The 19,652-nt window shown below is 33.4% G+C and overlaps 1 protein-coding gene and 2 pseudogenes across 2 annotated transcripts; all 3 read right to left on the bottom strand.

Moving 5' to 3' along the window:
• Nucleotides 1–4,173: 4,173 nt before the first annotated feature.
• On the bottom strand, nucleotides 4,174–8,149 carry LOC107930790 (uncharacterized; annotated as a pseudogene).
• Nucleotides 8,150–10,026: 1,877 nt separating this feature from the next.
• On the bottom strand, nucleotides 10,027–12,604 carry LOC107930838 (probable glycosyltransferase At3g07620). The gene is made up of 4 exons (XM_016862583.2): nucleotides 11,566–12,604; nucleotides 11,361–11,491; nucleotides 10,941–11,289; nucleotides 10,027–10,866 (listed from the first exon to the last, which is right to left on the bottom strand). The coding sequence occupies exons 1-4, from the start codon at nucleotides 12,340–12,342 to the stop codon at nucleotides 10,198–10,200; spliced, it is 1,926 nt and encodes a 641-aa protein (XP_016718072.2). The 5' UTR covers nucleotides 12,343–12,604; the 3' UTR covers nucleotides 10,027–10,197.
• Nucleotides 12,605–16,689: 4,085 nt separating this feature from the next.
• LOC107930839 (leucine-rich repeat extensin-like protein 4) lies at nucleotides 16,690–19,373 on the bottom strand (annotated as a pseudogene). The gene has a single exon (XR_005930177.1). The product of XR_005930177.1 is annotated as a leucine-rich repeat extensin-like protein 4 (transcript).
• Nucleotides 19,374–19,652: the final 279 nt, after the last annotated feature.

The following is a 19,652-nucleotide window of genomic DNA, read 5'->3' as shown; positions in this document are numbered from 1 at the left end:
TAACTGAAGAATTAGACTCACTTCGAAACTCAATTTCAAAGCAAAAAAATAAAATAAAATTCTAATCCTACTAGATCGGATTGAGTTTAAATCAATCCAGCTAGGGTTTTTTCTGCGATCCCTAATTTGAATGATGTGTGTAATTTGGTCCCCTTTCCCAACTTAGAATGCAATAAAAGCTATATTGGAGTTGAGATCATTAGTAGTATGGAGTTGGTCATTTATCAACTTAAATGGGTAATATCTTGGTAGGTGGCCACTTTCAAGTTTGAAGATGTGAATAGTTAATGGGCTGGGGACACTTTCATTGTTTTTGGGGCTACCAAATTTATTGTTTGGACTACTCTGCAACCAATAAGAGATTTATGGGCTTTTTTTATTTTAAAAAATGTGTGTATTTGATAGCACTAGCAAAACCAACCAGCCATACATCATCATCATTCAACTAGTTTGGGTTTAATTTTTAGTTCTAGTTCCTCTACTATATTAAAATTTGAAGTTTAATCGTTATACTTTAATTTAGTATCATTTCACTCTTTTAATTTTATAATATTATTAATATATCCAAATGGAAGACGCTATTAATTACTGTTTTTAAAGTATTAAGAATACTAATGGCTCATTAACAGTAGTAATAATAGTGTTAAAATATTCATAGAAATCACGTTAGTTGTTGTTAATAATGTTATCAATTTGAATCAATTAACAACATTATAGAACCAGGATGATCAAATTAGGTTACCATAATATAGGGATTAAAACCACAATCAAATTATTATTTTATAAAGAATCAGTCATCGTCAATCCGTATTTATGTAACAAATATATTTATTAAAAATTCATATGAAAACTAAATGAAGCATTGATTGAAATGAAAAACTTGAAGATCTAAATATCATGTTGTTGTGAGCTCAAATGGTATATATAACAAGATACACACTATAGTTTTGACAAGTGTTGCAATCATATTTTTATGTAATTTATATATTTTTGAAAGATAATTTTCATAGTTTTTATAATACATTATTTGTACAATTTTAAAATTTTAAACAACATTTATATAATTTTAAAAATTTTAAAGTGTAAAGTATACTATAAAAATATGGTATTTAAACAGTATACAATATACAATATTTTGTATAACAATATTATTTATTATTTATGAAAATATACAAATTTTACAGATAAATCTAATATATTGTAATTAATGGCTTAATACAACATTTGGTACTTGAACTTCGCATTTTTTTTCTAATTTGGTATCTAAAATTTTTTTGCCCTATTTGGTACTTGAACTTGACACTTTTTTTCTAATTTGGTACCTAAACTTATTAAATTTTATACAAATTACGCAAAATACTAATAATATTAAAAAGGAATTGTTATGCTACAAAAATATCATCAATATTAGAAGAAAATCATGTTAAAAAAATTAGGTACTGAGCTATGATTAACAATTAATATTAAATAAGAAAAAAAGTTTTAAAAATTCAAATTAAAAGAATTTTTTTAATTTCAATTATTAAAATAATAAATAAATAAAACTAAAAGTAATTGAACTTATAAAATACAAAAAAAATCATGTCATTTGTCACATCTCAATCATACATTGATTATTTTTGCAACCTCATAGAAAAAATAACATTATTTGCATATTGGAGTAATTTGTAAAACGTTTGACAAGTTCAAGTACCAGATCGAAAAAAAAAATGGTACCAATTTAGGAAAATGAGTCAAGTTCAGGTATTGGGTCCCAAAAAAGATCAAGTACCAACTTAGAAAAAAATGTCAATTTAGGTACCAATTTAGGAAAAAGCATCAAGTTCAGGTACCAAATGTTATATTAAGCCTAACTAATTTATACAATTAACCTATGCATCGCACTGGTAAACCAATAGTTGTTAGTCATTTCTCAACTAAGTTAGTGCCCGTTAGCTCATGACACTTAAGAGTTTTGATAAGGTTTTTAGAATTGCATCAATGGTTGAACCAATCGGACCATTAGTTCCTAGTTGAATCAGTTTAATTGACTAGTACTATTTTAATTAAATAAATTATTAAAAATTCATAAAAATTAAGAAAAAAGAAATAGAGAAAACTAGTTTAACCACAGGTTCAATCGATTTTTTAGTCCGATTCTGAGGAGTTCACTCAAAAACTAGTTCAAAGTGAGTTCAAATCTTTATCCGAATCGATATTTACAGTCCAATTGATCTGACCAATTGACCCGGTCCAATTCTAACAAACATAGGTTTTAAGTAAAATACAGATATGAAAGCAAACCCAAGCAATTGCTAACGTTGTTATCAATATTTCAACACAACAGAGGGACTAAACTCAGAATTAGACCATTAATTTTTTCTTTGCAGAGAACCCAACCAACCAACATCAATCCGCTTGGCGATTTTTGTACAGGAAAACAGAGTCCAAGCTTTGTCTTGAACCCAAAATTGAAACTAAAACAAATGCATTAACCTCGTCAAATCCCCATGCAATGATGTAAGCTTTTTAATTTCTATGGGGGGTGGGGGACCTTATTTCAAACCCTCTCATTGATTGGGATACTTTTTATTAATTCAGTACATTTTGTTTGTACCCCCTTTGGGACTTTAATATTTTTCTGCATCAGAAAATAACTACATATACTATTTTTAGCTTAATCGAGCATTAACTTGAAAGAAACCTGTAATTGCTGCATTGCTGAAAATGGTGGATGAGATGAGAATGCATGCAATGCAATGAAAGTTTTCATAATTTTTTTTATATGAACTGTTTATGGAGATTGTTCACCCAGCTCAAAGTTCTCTTGAAATTTAGGAGAGTTTGAACAAAATATAAAATCTGAAAAATAGAGTTAGGTAAAAATATTAGGCCTGTTTAAAATATGGGTCAAACCCGAGCTTGAACAATCAAGACCGAAGTCAGACCTAACCCAATCCATTTTTTAAATTTATGATATGTTATATTATGTTATTTTATAATTTATAACACAAAAATTAAATCTATATAATCCATAATAAGATGCTTACATATAAAATTTTAATAGATGAATAAATATATAAAAAATTAAAAAATAAAATTAAATAAAAATTATATGGGTGTGTCTAAAATGAGCTTAGGTTAGCCATTTATAAATATGGGTTGGTCTTAGACAAAATTTTAGGCTCATATTTTCGATCCGACTTGAGTAAACATAAAATGTGTTAATATAATGCTTAAATCCAACCTGAACTTGGACTAACCCGACCTATAAGTACATCTACTTTTAACAACATTGTTTCCAAAGTTTGAACATAAGTTCTCTTTCACAGAGTGTTATGTGTCTTAACACTACACTCAACATTGTTTGTAATCTTTATAAGTTAATGCATCTATTACTTTCATTTATGATGAGAGTAGCTTTGAATACTTCACTAACGTTATGCGAATAAAGCTATTGGATCCGGATTTGAATTATATATTTTTAAGAGAGTTAAAATGAAATTTTATTATTGTATTAATATAGAATTTTACAATTTTTTGAAGGATTAAACTATAAACATTTTGTTTTTGGATGAGCCAAAACTGACTTTTAAATTTTTAAAAGGTTCACCAATGAACTAACTTAAAAGTTCGTAATTTTTAGAAGGATTAACAGAAAATTTGTCATTTGGGGCCAAGCCCTGCCTGCCCACTTTTTTGTGGCCCATGGTAAATAGTACTATTTTTTCGTTGAAGCAAGTTTATCAGCAATACTCTACATTTGATTTAGGTCAAATTCTGATTTTTGGTACCTCTACTATGATCTGATTTGACATATCGTCATATTCTACTTTAATTTGGCATAATTGGTCTAATAGTACTCCCAATCCCTTTAATATTTACATATTTAAAATTTAATCTCTCAACTTTTAGTCCCGACAATTTAATCCTATTTTTTAATACATAATTAAAGTACAGTTGATAACACTACCAAAAAATTCCTTTAAATTGAATTATCTCCAATTTAACATAATCCTTTTTACAATATTATTAATTGAACTTTAATTATTAACCTAAAAGAGTAGAGAAATTAGATTTCTAAAATTAAAAGTAAAAATATTAAACTGAATGATAATTAAATCGACATAATTTGATCATTCTGATATTTTTATGTTAGAAGGGACATTACAAAAATAAAGAAAACGAATTATGTCAAATTAAAATACAAAAATTAAATAGAATTTTGCAATTTGAGGATTCAAAGATGTTCATTAAGTTAATTAAATCCCAACAAATTTAACAAAGTTTGTAATTAAATTACTTTTTAAGACTTCTCTATTTCTTCTTGCTTCATTTTCCCAAGCTCTACAAGTAAGGTCAAAATAGCCTCACACATTTCCGTAGCGTCTGGCTCGTTTGGGTTTTTCTTCTTCGAAGAGTACACCATCCAAGCATGGTCGAGCTTCTGCTCGGGTCTCACTATGACCGAACCCGGAACTTCGGCATCACGACACGTTACGAGTCCATCACTCTTCTCCCTGTATCTAAGCAGCAAGTGAAGAGCGCATAAGGCCATGGCTGCGGAAACTGGAATTACGATAGGCACTTGGTGTCCAAGTTGACTGACATCGTCAAACTCTGAATTCCTGACCTTTAGAAAGGGAAGCCGGGGAAGCTCGGCATGAGCTATTTGTGTCATGGTAGCTAGTACACCGGGAGCCACTTTCGCTTCCGAGCTAAACGAGATAAGAGGGACTCCCTCGGGTAACTTATGCTTCATGATGAACTCTTTTCTCTTTTCGTAAGTAAGATCTTCCAATGCACGCATGTCACCCTGTAACATATATATTCGAATTATAATCAGGCGAGAAACTAGAAAATTCATATATATTTGAATTATAATCAGGGGAGAAACTAGAAAATTACTTTTGGGAAGCTAGAGATGGAATCATAAATTTTTTGAGGCCAAAATATAATTTTACTATTATTCTAATTTATAATTTTATAAACTTCAAAGGGACTAAAAAGAATATTTACCATTTTGGGAGCTAAGGCCACTGCCTGCCCCTGCCCCTGCCCCTGGGGTAGGGGTGTGCAAATTTCGAGTAAAAGCGAATTAATTCAGTTAACCGACCGAATTCGGTTAATCGATCAGTTAACTGAATTAATTCGGCCGAGGTCGGTTAATAATTTTTTAGAAGTTCGGTTAATGGTTAATTCAGTTCGAAATCGGTCGGTTAACCGAATTAACTGAATTTAATAAATAATATTATAATATATTAGTATTCGGTCAGTTCGGTTAATTTTTTGGAAATATAAATTAATCGGTCGATTAAGTCGGTTAATTTTTTTATGTATTTTATAATTGTTTTAGCCAAAAATAAAAAATATATAAATTTCGATTAATTCGGTTAACCGACCAAATTAACCCAAAAAGTTCAATTCGATTAATTTTTTTAAAAAAATTCGGTTCGGTTAACGGTTAAGAGTTTAAAAGGGTCAGTTAATTCAGTTAATGGTAGTGCGGGTTGGCAAGACCTGGTCCCCTAAAATGGAAAATTTAACTTTTAGCTCCTTTACAATTTGTAAAATTTTAAATTAGTATATGGTAAAATTGTACTTTGGCCCCCAAAAATGATAAAACTTCAATTTCTCATTTAAAAATTATAGATTGCATCTTTGCTATTGAAAAAATTATATAAATTAGTATATGGTGAAATTGCATTTAAAATTTTCACTTTTAGCCCCTGCCCTTATCTACGCCCTTGATTATAATGTTTTGACTCAAAAACCTCGGGAATTTATTTATCGGAAAAGGAAAGGAAAGTACCTTAATCGTCTTGCATATCAAAAGCTCGAAGATCCTTCGAGTTTCTTTATCAGCTATTTGGCCTTCACGAAGAGTATCGGAAGCTATAGGGCTACCACCATACGGACTCTGGACCAGCGCCAACCCAGCAACTTTATGCTCTAGCTCGGACCAATAAATTGATAACGCCGCGGCCGAATCAACTCCACCTTTGCTATGACCGAGCAGCATTACACGTTTACCCGACCCCCAATAAAGCTCCTCAATGTATTGCTTCAACTCCCATGCGTTATGTTCCACCGACGCCTTTGTATGACAAAGTAATAAAAACTCAGACTCAATAACACGAAAACAATAGTTCTTGTGATAATTTGCGAGGCAACTCGTAATTACCTCGCTGTGGATTTTCGCTATATGGCATGTGAGACCCATTTTCGAAAAGAATTTCTTAGTGGCAACCAATTATAAGGGACCATGATTGCTAAAAAGGCCTGACAAAGAATTAGAAATCTATCGTGAATCCGAAATCAATAAACGAGAAACTAAGGGATACCGTGATATTCTCATACCTGGAACAAATAGATATACAAATGAATTTGGCAATGTGTGTTCTCCGTTCCTGAACGTGAAAATCTCAGTTCAACTAGCACGGAATAATCTCTTATTATTCGAGAAGATCAAGAAAAAAGAAGTTGAATTAATTCTGTACCTTATAGCTTCTAGCAGTTCAAGGAATCTTGCTGTACCGTCCTCAACAGGAGCCATTCCAGGGGTGCGTTGTAACCATCCGATATCATCGAATGAACCGCGTAACGTTCTCTCCATCCGTGATATAATGCTGAAAATAAAAAATCGGTTATGTTCATCATGAAGAAGCAAACATAGACGAGGACAAGTACGTAGAAAATACTAAACGCAAAACAGTTTCTGTCAAGTTAAAGACTGAGACTTTGAGGTTGGGGTAGGAGGAAGATCGTATTCTATAGCAATGGGACTGGAATTGAGTACTTTTTGGTTTAGCCCCGGGAAGCTGAATTAGGTCCCACAATGTGTTTCCCATGACCCGAAGAGGAGTTTAGGGATTACAGGTCGATTTTGTTCCATTGTTCCTCTAAAGCCTATAAACAGAGTTTTGTTTTGGAACTAGGGCCTAAACCGAAACAATTGCCGGCTTATTTCAGACTTTTTCTTCTGGTTCTACTTTTTCAGATATTGAAGTATAAATTCAATTACACGAAAAAAGAAAATCGAAGACACCCACTTTTTTTACCTATAGACTTGTGCTTGAGTGCGTTTCACATAGCAGAAAGCGAACCTCCACGGCACCAAGACCGAACTCCAAGCAAGCCGCAAAGCTAAAAACGGGAATGCCAACCTACAACCCGGTAGAAGCAACTGCAAATAGGGTAAACGATAAAAACAAAAACGGAATACAAACGCATTGCTATGAAACATTACCATCATAGCTGTATAATATTATCAGAATACATTCAAGGTACAGCTATTGAAACTTGAAAATCAACCATTGTATCGCTACATTACCCTTGAAAGATGAAAGGAACCGCTTGTCTTAGTTGCATAAAGCGATTGGTATTTACGATTCCGGAGTCCGTATTTGCGAGAAATTCTTCCCCCTGGCCCGACGACGTTTGGCAAGTTCCGGAGTTAAAATATTCCGTGTAAGATGTCGAAGACACAGAAACAGAACCTTTGCTTCTGTAAACATCTTGGACGACAAGATTCTCTGCAGACACATATTAATGTCTAAACACACATACATATATCATACATGCATACCTACGTACGCACGCACCAAAAACCGAAGAACTCACCTACAAAATCGATGAATCGGCGACGTAAATAAGATGTCCAAGATAGAATACATGTGAAAATATCATCCATTGGTGAGGAAAATAAGAGAAAATCCAGAAGACTACCATGATGGACCTGATAACAAGAATCGGATCGGGTCAATTCGGTTTTAAAATTTCCAAATCATTTCAAGTTCGGGTCATTTGGCATTCAGTATTTCTCAAGTCAATGTATTTTTCTGATCAAATCAGATTAAATCAAGTTATCAGAATCGGATTTTTTCGGGTTCGGGTTTAAATAATGCGATGAAAGAAACACAATATGATGTAATTAAGACAGAAACAAATCAGAATGGTCTGAATCAATACTTACAGATAACTGGTTTTCAGCAAATCCTCCATTGTTGTGTAAATCTCCCATTAAATTCTTTTCAACCACTGCCTGATCCAAACATAAAATCCAATTTAAAAACAAAAAAATGACACATTTTCTCAGTAACCACACAGAAGTTAGAAAATAAAAGACATTAAAGAGATAAACTAACCACTGAAGAAGGAAAAACCCAGAATTTGTTTTCAAAAATGAAAGCTTTCAAAACCCAAATTTATAAAAAGAAGGATAGAAATTTAGATTACCAATTCTCAAGCAAAGAGCACTGCAAAAGTGTTCTGTTCACTGAGAAAATTTTTCTTTTCTTTTTAAAAAAGAAGAAGAAATAAACTGTCTGTATGGCTTCGTCAGCTGAATGAAGATAATAACGTTATCTACTTTTTGTTTTTCCACTGTATTTTTTTGGTCTTACCCTTATTATAAAATACCCAATTTTGATTACATTTTTCTGATGATATTTCCATTGCTTTGAATGAAAAAAATTAAGAGGGAAAGGAAATTATTATGACAATGGCTAAGTAGACACTAGACATGCTTGTCTGTCGAAAAATTAGGAACACTTAGAGTTTGGTTTAATTTTGGTTTTAGTCCTTCTATTGTTCTGCAAATTTGGAATTTAATCCTTTATTTTAAAGTGATGAGGTTGATTTTCATAAATTTGTTAACATAACAATATCATTAATTAATAGTACATAACTTGATTGTTTATTTATAAAAATAACTTTTGTAATTTTATTAGTAAGTCTAAATTCATAATACTTTTAATTGGCAATATAAAAATAGAAGATTAAATTATATAAAATTAAAGTAAAAGGGATTAAATTATAACTTTTAACACAATATAAGCCGTAAAAGCAGCATTGGGCCCTTAGATTTAATTAGGTAAAAGAAAATTACTTAAAATTAACCGACATAACTGTAAAAACTGGCATTGGAGGGACAACACGTGTGGAGAGATTTGTCATTGGGGTGTTCTGTTTAGGGACGGACACGTGACATGATGGCAACAAACTCTTAGCTAAGCTTGGTGGACAAATGCCATTTAACAGTTCCTCCATGGAAAATGAAATTTTAAAAAATATATAAATTATTACGATTTTCTTTTATGATGTTTTTAAATAAGCTAAAATTGTTATGTCTAAGGTTTTATTTAATTATACACAAATTTATACACAAAACAATAATTAGTTAAAAATATTATTATAATTATTATAATATTTTATATAACATTGAAGTGGATAAAAACTTCGTTTAGAATTTTCCCCCTGAAAGCTGAAAAGAAGTCTTTCACTCTTCTTTCTTACATTAATCATTGTTTTTTTCTAAATGGTCTGGATTCAGTTCAGTTCCGTGCAAGAAACCTGAAGCTATTTTGTTTGCTTGGGAAATGGGCCATCCAGTCGACGTTCTTTCAATTTAGTCCTCTCCACCTTTTTATTAGGATATATTCTATTTAATTTCGAAATCCAACTTGAGTGATAAAATAAAACTAACTCGACCCGGAAAAACCTGACAATGGGAATCGAAATAATTCAAACCTTATATGATTTAAATCTATGTTAAAACCAAAATCATCTCCCACCTAAAAAAACTCATGTCAATAAAATGCAATTTAACTCTTTCCACAATGACTTCTATAGTACTTTTACCTTCACTTATTGATTTATATATTTTTTATATTCTTTTATATCCGTTTTACGGTCTATGTTCGGGGTCCGTTGCTACCCCTCCTAATAATGTCATCTCCAAGGTTCGAATCTAGGTCCCCCTTAAGAGTATAACGTGTTTTACCATTACATCTAACCACTTGTTAATACTTATTGATATATATTTTTTAATGGACGAAATAGGATCGATAAGTGTGAGCAATTGGTTAAATCAGACAGTTCGGCTGATTTTTTCATGCATAACCGGACTAAACCACTTAAGTTTCAACTATAACTGACTAACCACATGTATAAGCATTAATCGATTCAACCAAACCAACTTAACATCGACCGATTTGGTCAATTAAATCGATTAATTGAGTAGGCAAACAATACTAACTCTCAAGATTAAAACAAAATTACAGACCAAATATAAGAATCACTGAAAAATATCATTAGTTTATATATACAAATCCAAGAAAAAGCCACAAAGACGTGAAAACTACGAAACCTGAACATGGACCATAAAAGGGACAAAAAAAAGTATATTCACATTTGGAATGGCCATTAATGTTACTACTACCTAAGTTTTATCTGGTAGACTCTGTTATACCAAATGGAATGAAGTGTCATGTGGAAGAGATCGTACCTCTCAGGTTTCGCGTGCCATAGGAAATGCCTTTGAACCTTTCGAACACCAAGTTGCAACGCGAGATACCTCTCTTGCGGTATTGACGTAAGTATGTCTTTCAAGTTAGGGATGTCTTTCTCTGCAAGTATTATCGAGAAAGCTCCCCAATCGAGAACTTCGAAAAACGGTGGCACAAAATTGTCAGAGATGATAACGGGGACGCATTCATAAAAGATGGATTCAACTACTCGTGGACTGTTAACCTCGTAACCTTTGGGACATATACAGTACTTAGTGCTCTTCATGTGTTGGATATAATTCATTTTACTCGCAACACCGGGAGGCATCGGACCGAGGATCTTCATATCGGTGTCTTTGTCTTTCCAATGTTTTAGTAAGATCGGACGGAGATACCCGTGCATGCTTCCGGCATAGAAAGCAAGTATATGTCTCTGAGAAGCCGGTTTTCCTCCGAGATCTCTAAGAGGATTCCTTGCTGACCGGACATATGTTTCTGGAAGAGAAACATCCCTCCCGATTTTGAAACCCGCAGTGACGTCTGCATTGCAAAGTGCTTTGATGCAGTGTTCCATATGGTGCCTTGTTTCGTATGGAGCCTATAAAAATTCAGTAATTATATTCCAATTACAAACCCGAGAAAATACAACAGTGCTTGAATCAAAGAACATACCCAATCATGGCAAGCAACGAGGAAATGATCTGCTCCATCAGTTCGATTAAAGTAAGGATACTTTGCTGATATAGTTTCCGTGTAATCCTTTAAAAACTGGCGTAAGTTAGTCCGGTTATGAGAATTCCGAACATAAAGCGTGTACTCCAACATTCGAGAACTAAATGGCATATAAAACAAATGCGCCCTACGAGGATCCTTCACAACGAAATGCTTATTCCCTTGCATCAATTTCATAAACCATCCCTCCGACGCGTATAATCCCTTAAGTATTGGTAAATGAAAAATGGGTTTTTTCCCATCTTTATAGACGTAAACTTTGAGTATTTGTTCCATAAGTTCGTAGCTCCTACAGTGTACAAACCATCATTCGAGAATAAGGTCAACAGTTCATAGACAAATAGATGTTATCAAACTTACCTTTTAAACAATGAAACATTCCTAAAAACGGGAGCGTAAAGATCTTGATCATTTGTTATGACAGGACCATTCTCAATCCAAGATTTTGCGGCAAAGATTTCTTTGTCACGTATAGAAGAACGACGTGGTCTCTACAATAACACAATAAAACGAGTTTAATTTAAGTTAGGCATATAAAGCAAATAAATATAGTATTAGAGATTACCATTGCACGTGACGACCTACGATGCCGTAGTAATATACGGTTCATCTCATCTATCGTAGTTACTGTTTTTGGTGGCATTTCACATCTCATCTTTTTCTTCCCCGGTTTAACAACCATCAAAGAATTACTCTTAGATACTGTATGATCACTTTGCAGGGACGTGGAACGGAAAGAAGAGCCAGCATTCGGGGTCGGGTTTGCCATCGAAGACAATGCTGGATACTGAGAAGTAGTATTTACATCCCGAAGTTCACCGATCGAAACTTCCCGGCCGTGTTTCGCAACCTGCTCTATACGCGACGTAGCATTTACATAATTATCTTGATCTCGAATGACCTCTTCCAACATGGCATTCTCGTTTAAATCCTCACCATTCTCGAACGCATAATCATCGTCAACATTTCCATCGAAAATGACGTTACTCACACCCTTTTCCACCCAATCCCCGATTTTTCGACCACTGATTCCAACACCTCCACCACCATTACCATCATTAAACAAAATAACATCCCTAGTACTAAAATCAGAACCATTTATAGTAAGAGTATTACGAACCACAACCGATTTTGAACCCGATCGAACCGGAGAAACAACATTTCCATAATTACCCTCAATTGAATCATCAATACCAGGCAATAATAAAGATCTAAGAGCATTACCATATGGAAGCAAAAAGGACTGAAACAATAAATGACTTATAGCTACTAATCCAACTAAAAAAACCCATCTTTTATATTCACTACGAAATGGGTTTTTGAACCCATTGAGTAATTCCATAATCAAAATAAGTAAAAACCGAGAAATGCTTTAAACACAGCAAATTTGATTCATTTTATAGTTGAAAATGTAAGCATCAATTCGTTAATTAACAAGAGAAAAAAAGACACGAAATTTAGGGAAAAAAAAGGGGTTTTCTTGAAAAAAAACCAAACCTCAAGATCCTCGGAGTCTTGTCGGTGGCAAAAAAATATGTGTGAGGTTTGTCTGATGGAAGAGAGGAAAGAAAAAACACAGCAAATTTAATGTTCACGAGAATAGTAAAGTGAAATCAAATATCCAGAAATAAAAAGGTTAAATTTTGTTATTAGTCCCTGTGCTTTATGCAAGTTTTGGATTTAGTTCCTGTAATTTGGTATTTTTAGTCACTCAACTTTTCAAATTTTAAAACTTCAGTCATCATCAAATGGTAACTGTTAAATGCATTAAGTCAACTTATGTTTATTTTCAAAATATGACATGGTAAATATATTATCATATGTGTAATGTATTATCAACTTATTATTCCTACATATTACTATCTAAAAATGCAGTTAATGGATTGACGCTTATCATTTGTGGTAAGACTAATATTTTAAAATTTTAAAAAAATATAGTGTCTTTGAATGATCTAATTGGATAATATAAATTAAATCTATAGCTATCACTAGTACATGACTAGTAATTGGATTTAACCATGGGGATTTAACTGTTACTCTTTGGGTTAGTATTAGAATTTCAAAAATAAAAAAGTATAGAGATTAAAATTGATCAATTTGAAAAATACAAGACTAAAATTGATCCAAATAAAGTATAAAGACTAAATTTATAATTTTTTAAAGTATAGGGACTAATAGAAGAATTTAACAGAAAAAGAAAAGCTCGTTTATTTGGCTCCCGACCTGCAAGGCTGCAACTTGCAAGAATTTAATATTATTAACCAATAAATTCTTCAAAAAGACCCACCCAAAAAAAAAATCAAAAATAGTGGGGTTACCTTTTATTATTATTAAAAAAAATATGTTCTTATTTGCAGGGTTTTTAATTTTAGATAAACTACACTGTGATTAAATAAGTTTATTTTGGTAACTCAATTTTAAAATATTATAAATTAGTCATTGAACTATTTAAAAATTTTTATTTAAGTAATTAGTCAGCTAAGTTTTTTTATTTAAAAAAATTCGGTTAATGAGCTTCAAGTACTGGTAAAAAATATACATTAGTTCCAAGTCAATCTAATAGCCATTACAGAAGATCGGATAAGAAAGTTATTTGAATTTTGATTCGCAAATTCGTGAACGTTTAAAGTTGTTACATGAAAAAATGAACTGTAAAATAGAAGGAGAATGAAAGTTTTTTATTTGTACAGGAAGTGTGAATAGAGAATGCCATACAACAGTGATTTTACCTTTAATTGAAAACTTTCAAGTAGTTCAGTGACCGTTTTATAATTTTTTAAAGTTGAGTAACTAAAATGTAAACTTACTAACAGTTTCGTTATATTAGATATAATTTACCCTTAATATGTTTTTGTAATTTTACTATATTTGTAGTAACTTAAAAATAAAAAAATAAAAAAAAATGACTACATGGTTTGGTGCTTACAATTGACTTGATCTAACTTTGCCATTAGTCCTATACTATATATAAGGTATGAATTTAATCACTATTCTCTAATTTGATTATTTTTAATCCTTAAAAATTCTTAGATATGAGCATGTTAATGATCTCCTTAATAGACCGATATCATTCCAAGGTGATAGTGGCAGAATTGTTTGGCGAAACAATCATAATAGTGTTTCTCTATAAAAAAATGCCTATATACGTCTTTGATACTTTGAATATCAAAGCGGCTCTCTTCATGACTCTTAACAATAAAGTATGGAATAAATTTTGGAGATTAAAATTTCCCTTTAAATTGATCATTTTCCAGAAGAAGATCTGCAAGAACTATCTCCCAATGAAGGATACTCTTGAACAATGGAACATCAAAACAGATAACTGTTGTCCAATATGCTGGAATAGCTCTACGTCCTTAGAACACCTTTTCATACATTATGACTTTGCTAGAGCGTTGTGGTTCGGTTCCCTTTTCTCTCTTCGAATAAATTCATTTTAATCTTGATTTTTTTAATAGCTCCAGATGAATAATCTCAAATAATAAGAGATAATAAATTTTTATACATTCTTCACTTACACCCTATAAATTATCAAAAAATCTAAGAAATAAGCTTATTTTCAAGAAATTTAATGGAGCCATAAAAATGATAAATGAGCTTTACCTATGCATCCTTAACTCCTTTGATGCTAACCCCCCTAAGAGCTCACATCATCGCCCACAAAGATCCTTGGAGGTTGGAGGTAAGTTTCTTGGCAAGAGCTGTAAATGGACAAACATCATACTTGGCAACACAACCATGGGATGGAAATTTAATTCAATTTTGTTTGTTGTAGTCACCAATTGACTAACATAAAAATAGAAATATTTAAAAATTTAAGAAAATTAGATGATAAAAAAATATAATTGAATAATTAAGTGACTATTTTGTAATTTTTGATAATTGAGTGACAAAAAAAATTATTAATAATTAAGTGTCTATTTTACAATTTTTTTATAGTTGAATGATTAAAAAAAAGACATAATATCTCTTTTTTTTTTTCATTTTAACTCCTACACTTTTGTGTTTTTTTTCATGGTTTCTCGAATTCATGCCAATCATCATCGTCAACATACCTTTTTCAAAACCATTGATCTTTCCACAACAATTAAATGAGTTTATTTGGTGAAAGCTATATATTTTGGAATCTAAATATAACAATGTTAATTTTTTAGTGTTTAATTCAAATTTTAGAATTGATTTGATGAAAATTAATTGTTACTATTATTAAGTTTGAATTCTCATTATTTTGTTATAAATAGAATACATTTAATGTTAATTGTGAATTTATCTAATTTTATATTTAATTTGTTAAATATAATCTGACGACTGTGATATTTTTCCATTTTTAAGAGTTTGATTTAATGTAAATTAATTGTTAATATTATTAGTTAATTATAAACTTTATCAAATTAACTATAAAAAATTAAATTGAATACTAAAAAATTATCACCATATAACTTTTACCCATCACTACCACATACCAAGTAATTTCTATTTCATCATTTTCCATTTGCAATTACAGGAAAACTCTAAACAAATTAGATCAAATTATTAACTAAAAAATCATCATCTTTGAAAAATCATCATTTTTTTCGGCTTTTTAACCCAAACAATTTTTGCTTTTCTTCATGGCCTGACCGACCCATACCGATCATGATCATCAACATACCTTTTCCAAAACCAATGATCTTTCCACAACAAATAAACTTTCTTCAACGGGAACTTGTTTAGTTTCAGGCAATAAAAAGTAAATGAAAGCAGTCATTATGAAAATTAAGCCAGCAAACAACAAGAAGATCCCATATTTTAACTGGCGAAGTGAAACCAAGAAGCATTGTGCTATTAATGCTGTGAAGAGGAGGTTCATACACACCACCATGCTTTGACCTGCTGATCTTGTTTCTAACGGGAAAATCTCACTCGGTACTAGCCAGCCTAATGGACCCCATGATCGGTCGTATACTAATACGAATAAGAAAAGGACACGGACAAGAAACCAACCGACGCCGACCGGTAAGGGTTCACCTTCTCCGAGTTGGGCTCAAGCTATTCAGCAATTTTGAATAAAATTGGTGGACAATCGAATAGAGATTTGGTGATAAGAATTTAGGAACTTTGGGTGAATATACAAAAGATCTCAAAAGAAGCCAATATTACAACACATACTTTAACTAGATTAATGAAAAATCTCTCTTATGATCTTAAAATATTCAAGGAGATTTTGACAGAAATCATTGAGCTAGTTCAAATAGACAATCAGTTCCATCGTTTGTAATGGCACTGATTCCATATCTCTTAAAAAAAGAAAGAGACAATCAGTGTAAATTGGAAAATTTAAACCCACCAGCATTAAGGGTTGCACATGGGACTAAATCCCAACAACATTAATTAAATGCTTAAAAAATTGATGGCAGATTGAATCTACCACTAATTAAGGAAAGGGCAAAAAAAAAAACTTGAAAATGGCCCCCTTTTTAGGGTCCCACTAATCATCTCAATTACCACCTACTTCCTCTATAGAAATTCCAGGGAGCTTTTCATAATCAACTCATACAAAACTAATTTAAAAAACCCAGAATTTTTAAGCCAAAAAAACTGGAAAATGCTCCCCACACAATTTTAAAAGAGCAAAATTTTTTATAGGAAAAGTCAAATTACATTGAAGAAGCAAAATCTCCATCAGCATTTACAATGTAAAAGGTATGAATGAAGCAAGGGAGAATTGATTATGAATGGCTAAATGATGATAAAGTACATGTAAAATATTCATGAGAATATACTATAAAAGAAAAAATAAGAGAGAATAATAACAATAATAAAAAGAAAAAAAGCCCACAAACTAGAAGCAAGATAGCAACATGAAGAAAGTGTTGCTTGTTGCTACCATTGTAAGGGCTTTAGATTACTATGGTTTTTCCTTTTTTTGCAAATTCATCCCCTATGCATACAACTTTCCTTTCAACCTACACTCTTTTCTTCTTTTATTTTTCACAACTCCAAATATCAAATAATTTATGGGAGAGAATTTCTCCTCTTTTTTGGGGTTTTTTTTAATCAAGGTTAGAGGGAAATTCTTGAAAGAATCAATAGAAAGGTGGCGGTGGAGGTGAAGCGTATGATACTCCGATTACTGGTGGAAGTGGCCCTTCGTATACGGGAGCCGGTGGAGGTGATGGTGGTGGAGGTGAATGATAATGGATTGGTGGGGGTGGGGGTGAAGGTGATGGAGGTGGTTTGTAATGAATTGGGGGTGAGGGTGATGGCGTGTACTCTACACATGGTGGTGGTGGTGGAGGTGGCTCAATACATGGAGGAGGTGACGGTGGTGGTGGTGAGTGAACTGGAGGAGGTGGGGAATAAACAGGAGGTGGTGGCGGTGGTGGAGATAAGTATGGATAAATTGGTGGAGGAGGTGAATGTGGTGGGGGTGGTGGAGAATGTACAGGAGGTGGCGGTGAATGGTGTGGCGGTGGTGGGGAGTTATAGTAGTAAGGAACTGGTGGAGGTGAGGAAAACAATCGAGGTGGTGGAGGGGGTGAATTTGGTGGTGAAGGAGGTGGAGACCTCACACAGTATACTGGTGAAGGTGGTGGAGGAGATGGTGGAGGTGGTGATGGATAAGTAGGTGGCGGGGGTGATGGTGGAGGTGGGGATGGTGGTGGTGGTGGAGAATATACTTGTGGGGGTGGTGAAGGTGGTGGAGGTGAGGGGGTGGTGGGGGTGAATAAACAGGTGGCGGTGGAGATGGTGGAGGCAGAGGAGGAGAGTACACAGGTGGCGGTGGAGGTGGAGGTGAATATACTGGTGGAGATGGTGAAGGGGGACGGGGAGAGTATACTGGCGGTGGTGGCGGCGGGGGTGGTGATGGTGGAATAAAAACAGGCGATGGGGGTGGCGGTGACAGCACAACAACCGGAGGCGGAGAAGGCGGAGGAGGAGACAGCAAAGAAGGAACAAAAGGAGCACATCTAAATGAATTACAATCCACCGGTCTAGACAAGAAAGACCTACATTGAGCAGCACTCCGTTGTAAAGGCCTCGCCGGCAAACAGTTCCTCCTATCGTCAAAAGCACGTAACCCCAAACAAACCGGCGGTTCTCCGGTGAAGAAATTATACGAAAACGTGAAATTCTCCAACTTCGGCAACCGACAAATACTTGCTGGAATCTTCCCAGACAACATATTATGTGCCACATTAAGCTGTTCAAGGCTAACCATTCCCCCAATTTGCTCCGGCAAAGTACCCATTAACTCATTAAAGCTAACATCAAAAACAGTCGTATTTCTCAACCCCCCAATTTGCTCCGGCAAACAAGATCGAAACCCATTGTTTATTAAAATTATCTCTTCAAGACTCGTCATGTTCCCAAGACTCGCCGGCACACAACCGTGAAACTTGTTATTAGCCAAAACAATAACAGAAGCCGGCGAGTTACCAAAATTATCCGGTAGATTAAATCTAAACCGGTTATGATTAATAAAAATAGCATCCAAATCTTTATCAAAAAGCTCTTTAGGCACAGTTCCTTCAAATTCATTAAACCTCAAATCCAAAAATTTAAGTAAAGGAAGCTTAAGAATCACTTCAGGGAACTTACCGGCGAACCGATTGTTGCTAAGATCCAACTCGAACATCAGCTTCAACTTTATAAACTTATGCGGAACCGTACCACAAAACCGGTTCGAGTTGATATGAAACAATGCCAGATCGGTGAGTAACCCAAGCTCCTCCGGCAAGTATCCGGCAATATCTCCATGGTTTAAATCAATACCGGCGACGGTTCTGATTCTCTTGTTATCAAGCGCTCGAGCACAGAAAACACCAGTATAGTCACACACCCCGGATCCAACCCAATCGGCGGTGAGATTAAACGGGTCGGAAAGAATCGCTTTTTTCCAAGCTTGTAAAGCTATATAAGCGTCTCTCAACCTCTGGTTTTCAAAAACCAGTGACGGGTCGACGGAGACGTTCTCCCCTCTGTCACCGAACTCATCTATGTAATAAAGCAGCTGTCGTTGCTTTATGTACGATACTTCCTTGTCGGTAAGTCCGCTATGGCTGGAAACATAATGCTCATCGCATGAACATAAGGATACAAAAACTGAAACTAAAAGAAACAAAAGGTAACAAAAAGAAGGATAACAATGGAGGTCGATAATGTTCGTCTTCTTCATTTCACATGAGACATCTGATATTAAAAAATGCCACCTTTTTTTGAACTTTTTTTGAACAAAAGCTGGGGTTTTGAAAATGGGGTTTGTGCAGAAAACACGAATTTGGGGTTTCAATTTGGAGATCTGAAGAAGAAAATGTAGAGAGAAGGAGACAAAAGAGAGAGCTTTTAGGGTTTTTTCGAGTATGCAGTATGTGTGTATGGGAGAGAAGATAAGGATTTTTGTAAAGCTGTTATATATAAAATATATTATTTAGATTTAAGGTCTAATATTATCTGTAGTCCTTATATTATATTAAAATTTGATATCCAGTCCTTTTACTTCAATTTTGGGATAATTTTAATTTTACAATCTTATAATATTATTATAGGTTCGGAAGGACAACACAATTACTTCATATCATTGAAGTAACATTATAATTCTTTTATCTTTTTTATTCAATTACACAATTAAGATCATATGAAAATCAGTCATTGCCTTGATTTGGATGGAGT

The sequence above is a fragment of the Gossypium hirsutum genome, chromosome A07 (assembly GCF_007990345.1).
Source record: "Gossypium hirsutum isolate 1008001.06 chromosome A07, Gossypium_hirsutum_v2.1, whole genome shotgun sequence".
Lineage (NCBI taxonomy): Eukaryota > Viridiplantae > Streptophyta > Magnoliopsida > Malvales > Malvaceae > Gossypium > Gossypium hirsutum.
This window is presented reverse-complemented; position numbering and strand designations above follow the sequence as displayed.

Excerpts from the sequence above, each read along its gene's own strand:
- LOC107930838 (XM_016862583.2), bottom strand. The coding sequence starts at position 12,342 with ATGGAATTACTCAATGGGTTCAAAAACCCATTTCGTAGTGAATATAAA. Across the intron at positions 11,492-11,565 it reads GTAGGTCGTCACGTGCAATG|AGACCACGTCGTTCTTCTAT; the intron begins GTAATCTCTAAT and ends GTGTTATTGTAG. Across the intron at positions 11,290-11,360 it reads AATGTTTCATTGTTTAAAAG|GAGCTACGAACTTATGGAAC; the intron begins GTAAGTTTGATA and ends TGTACACTGTAG.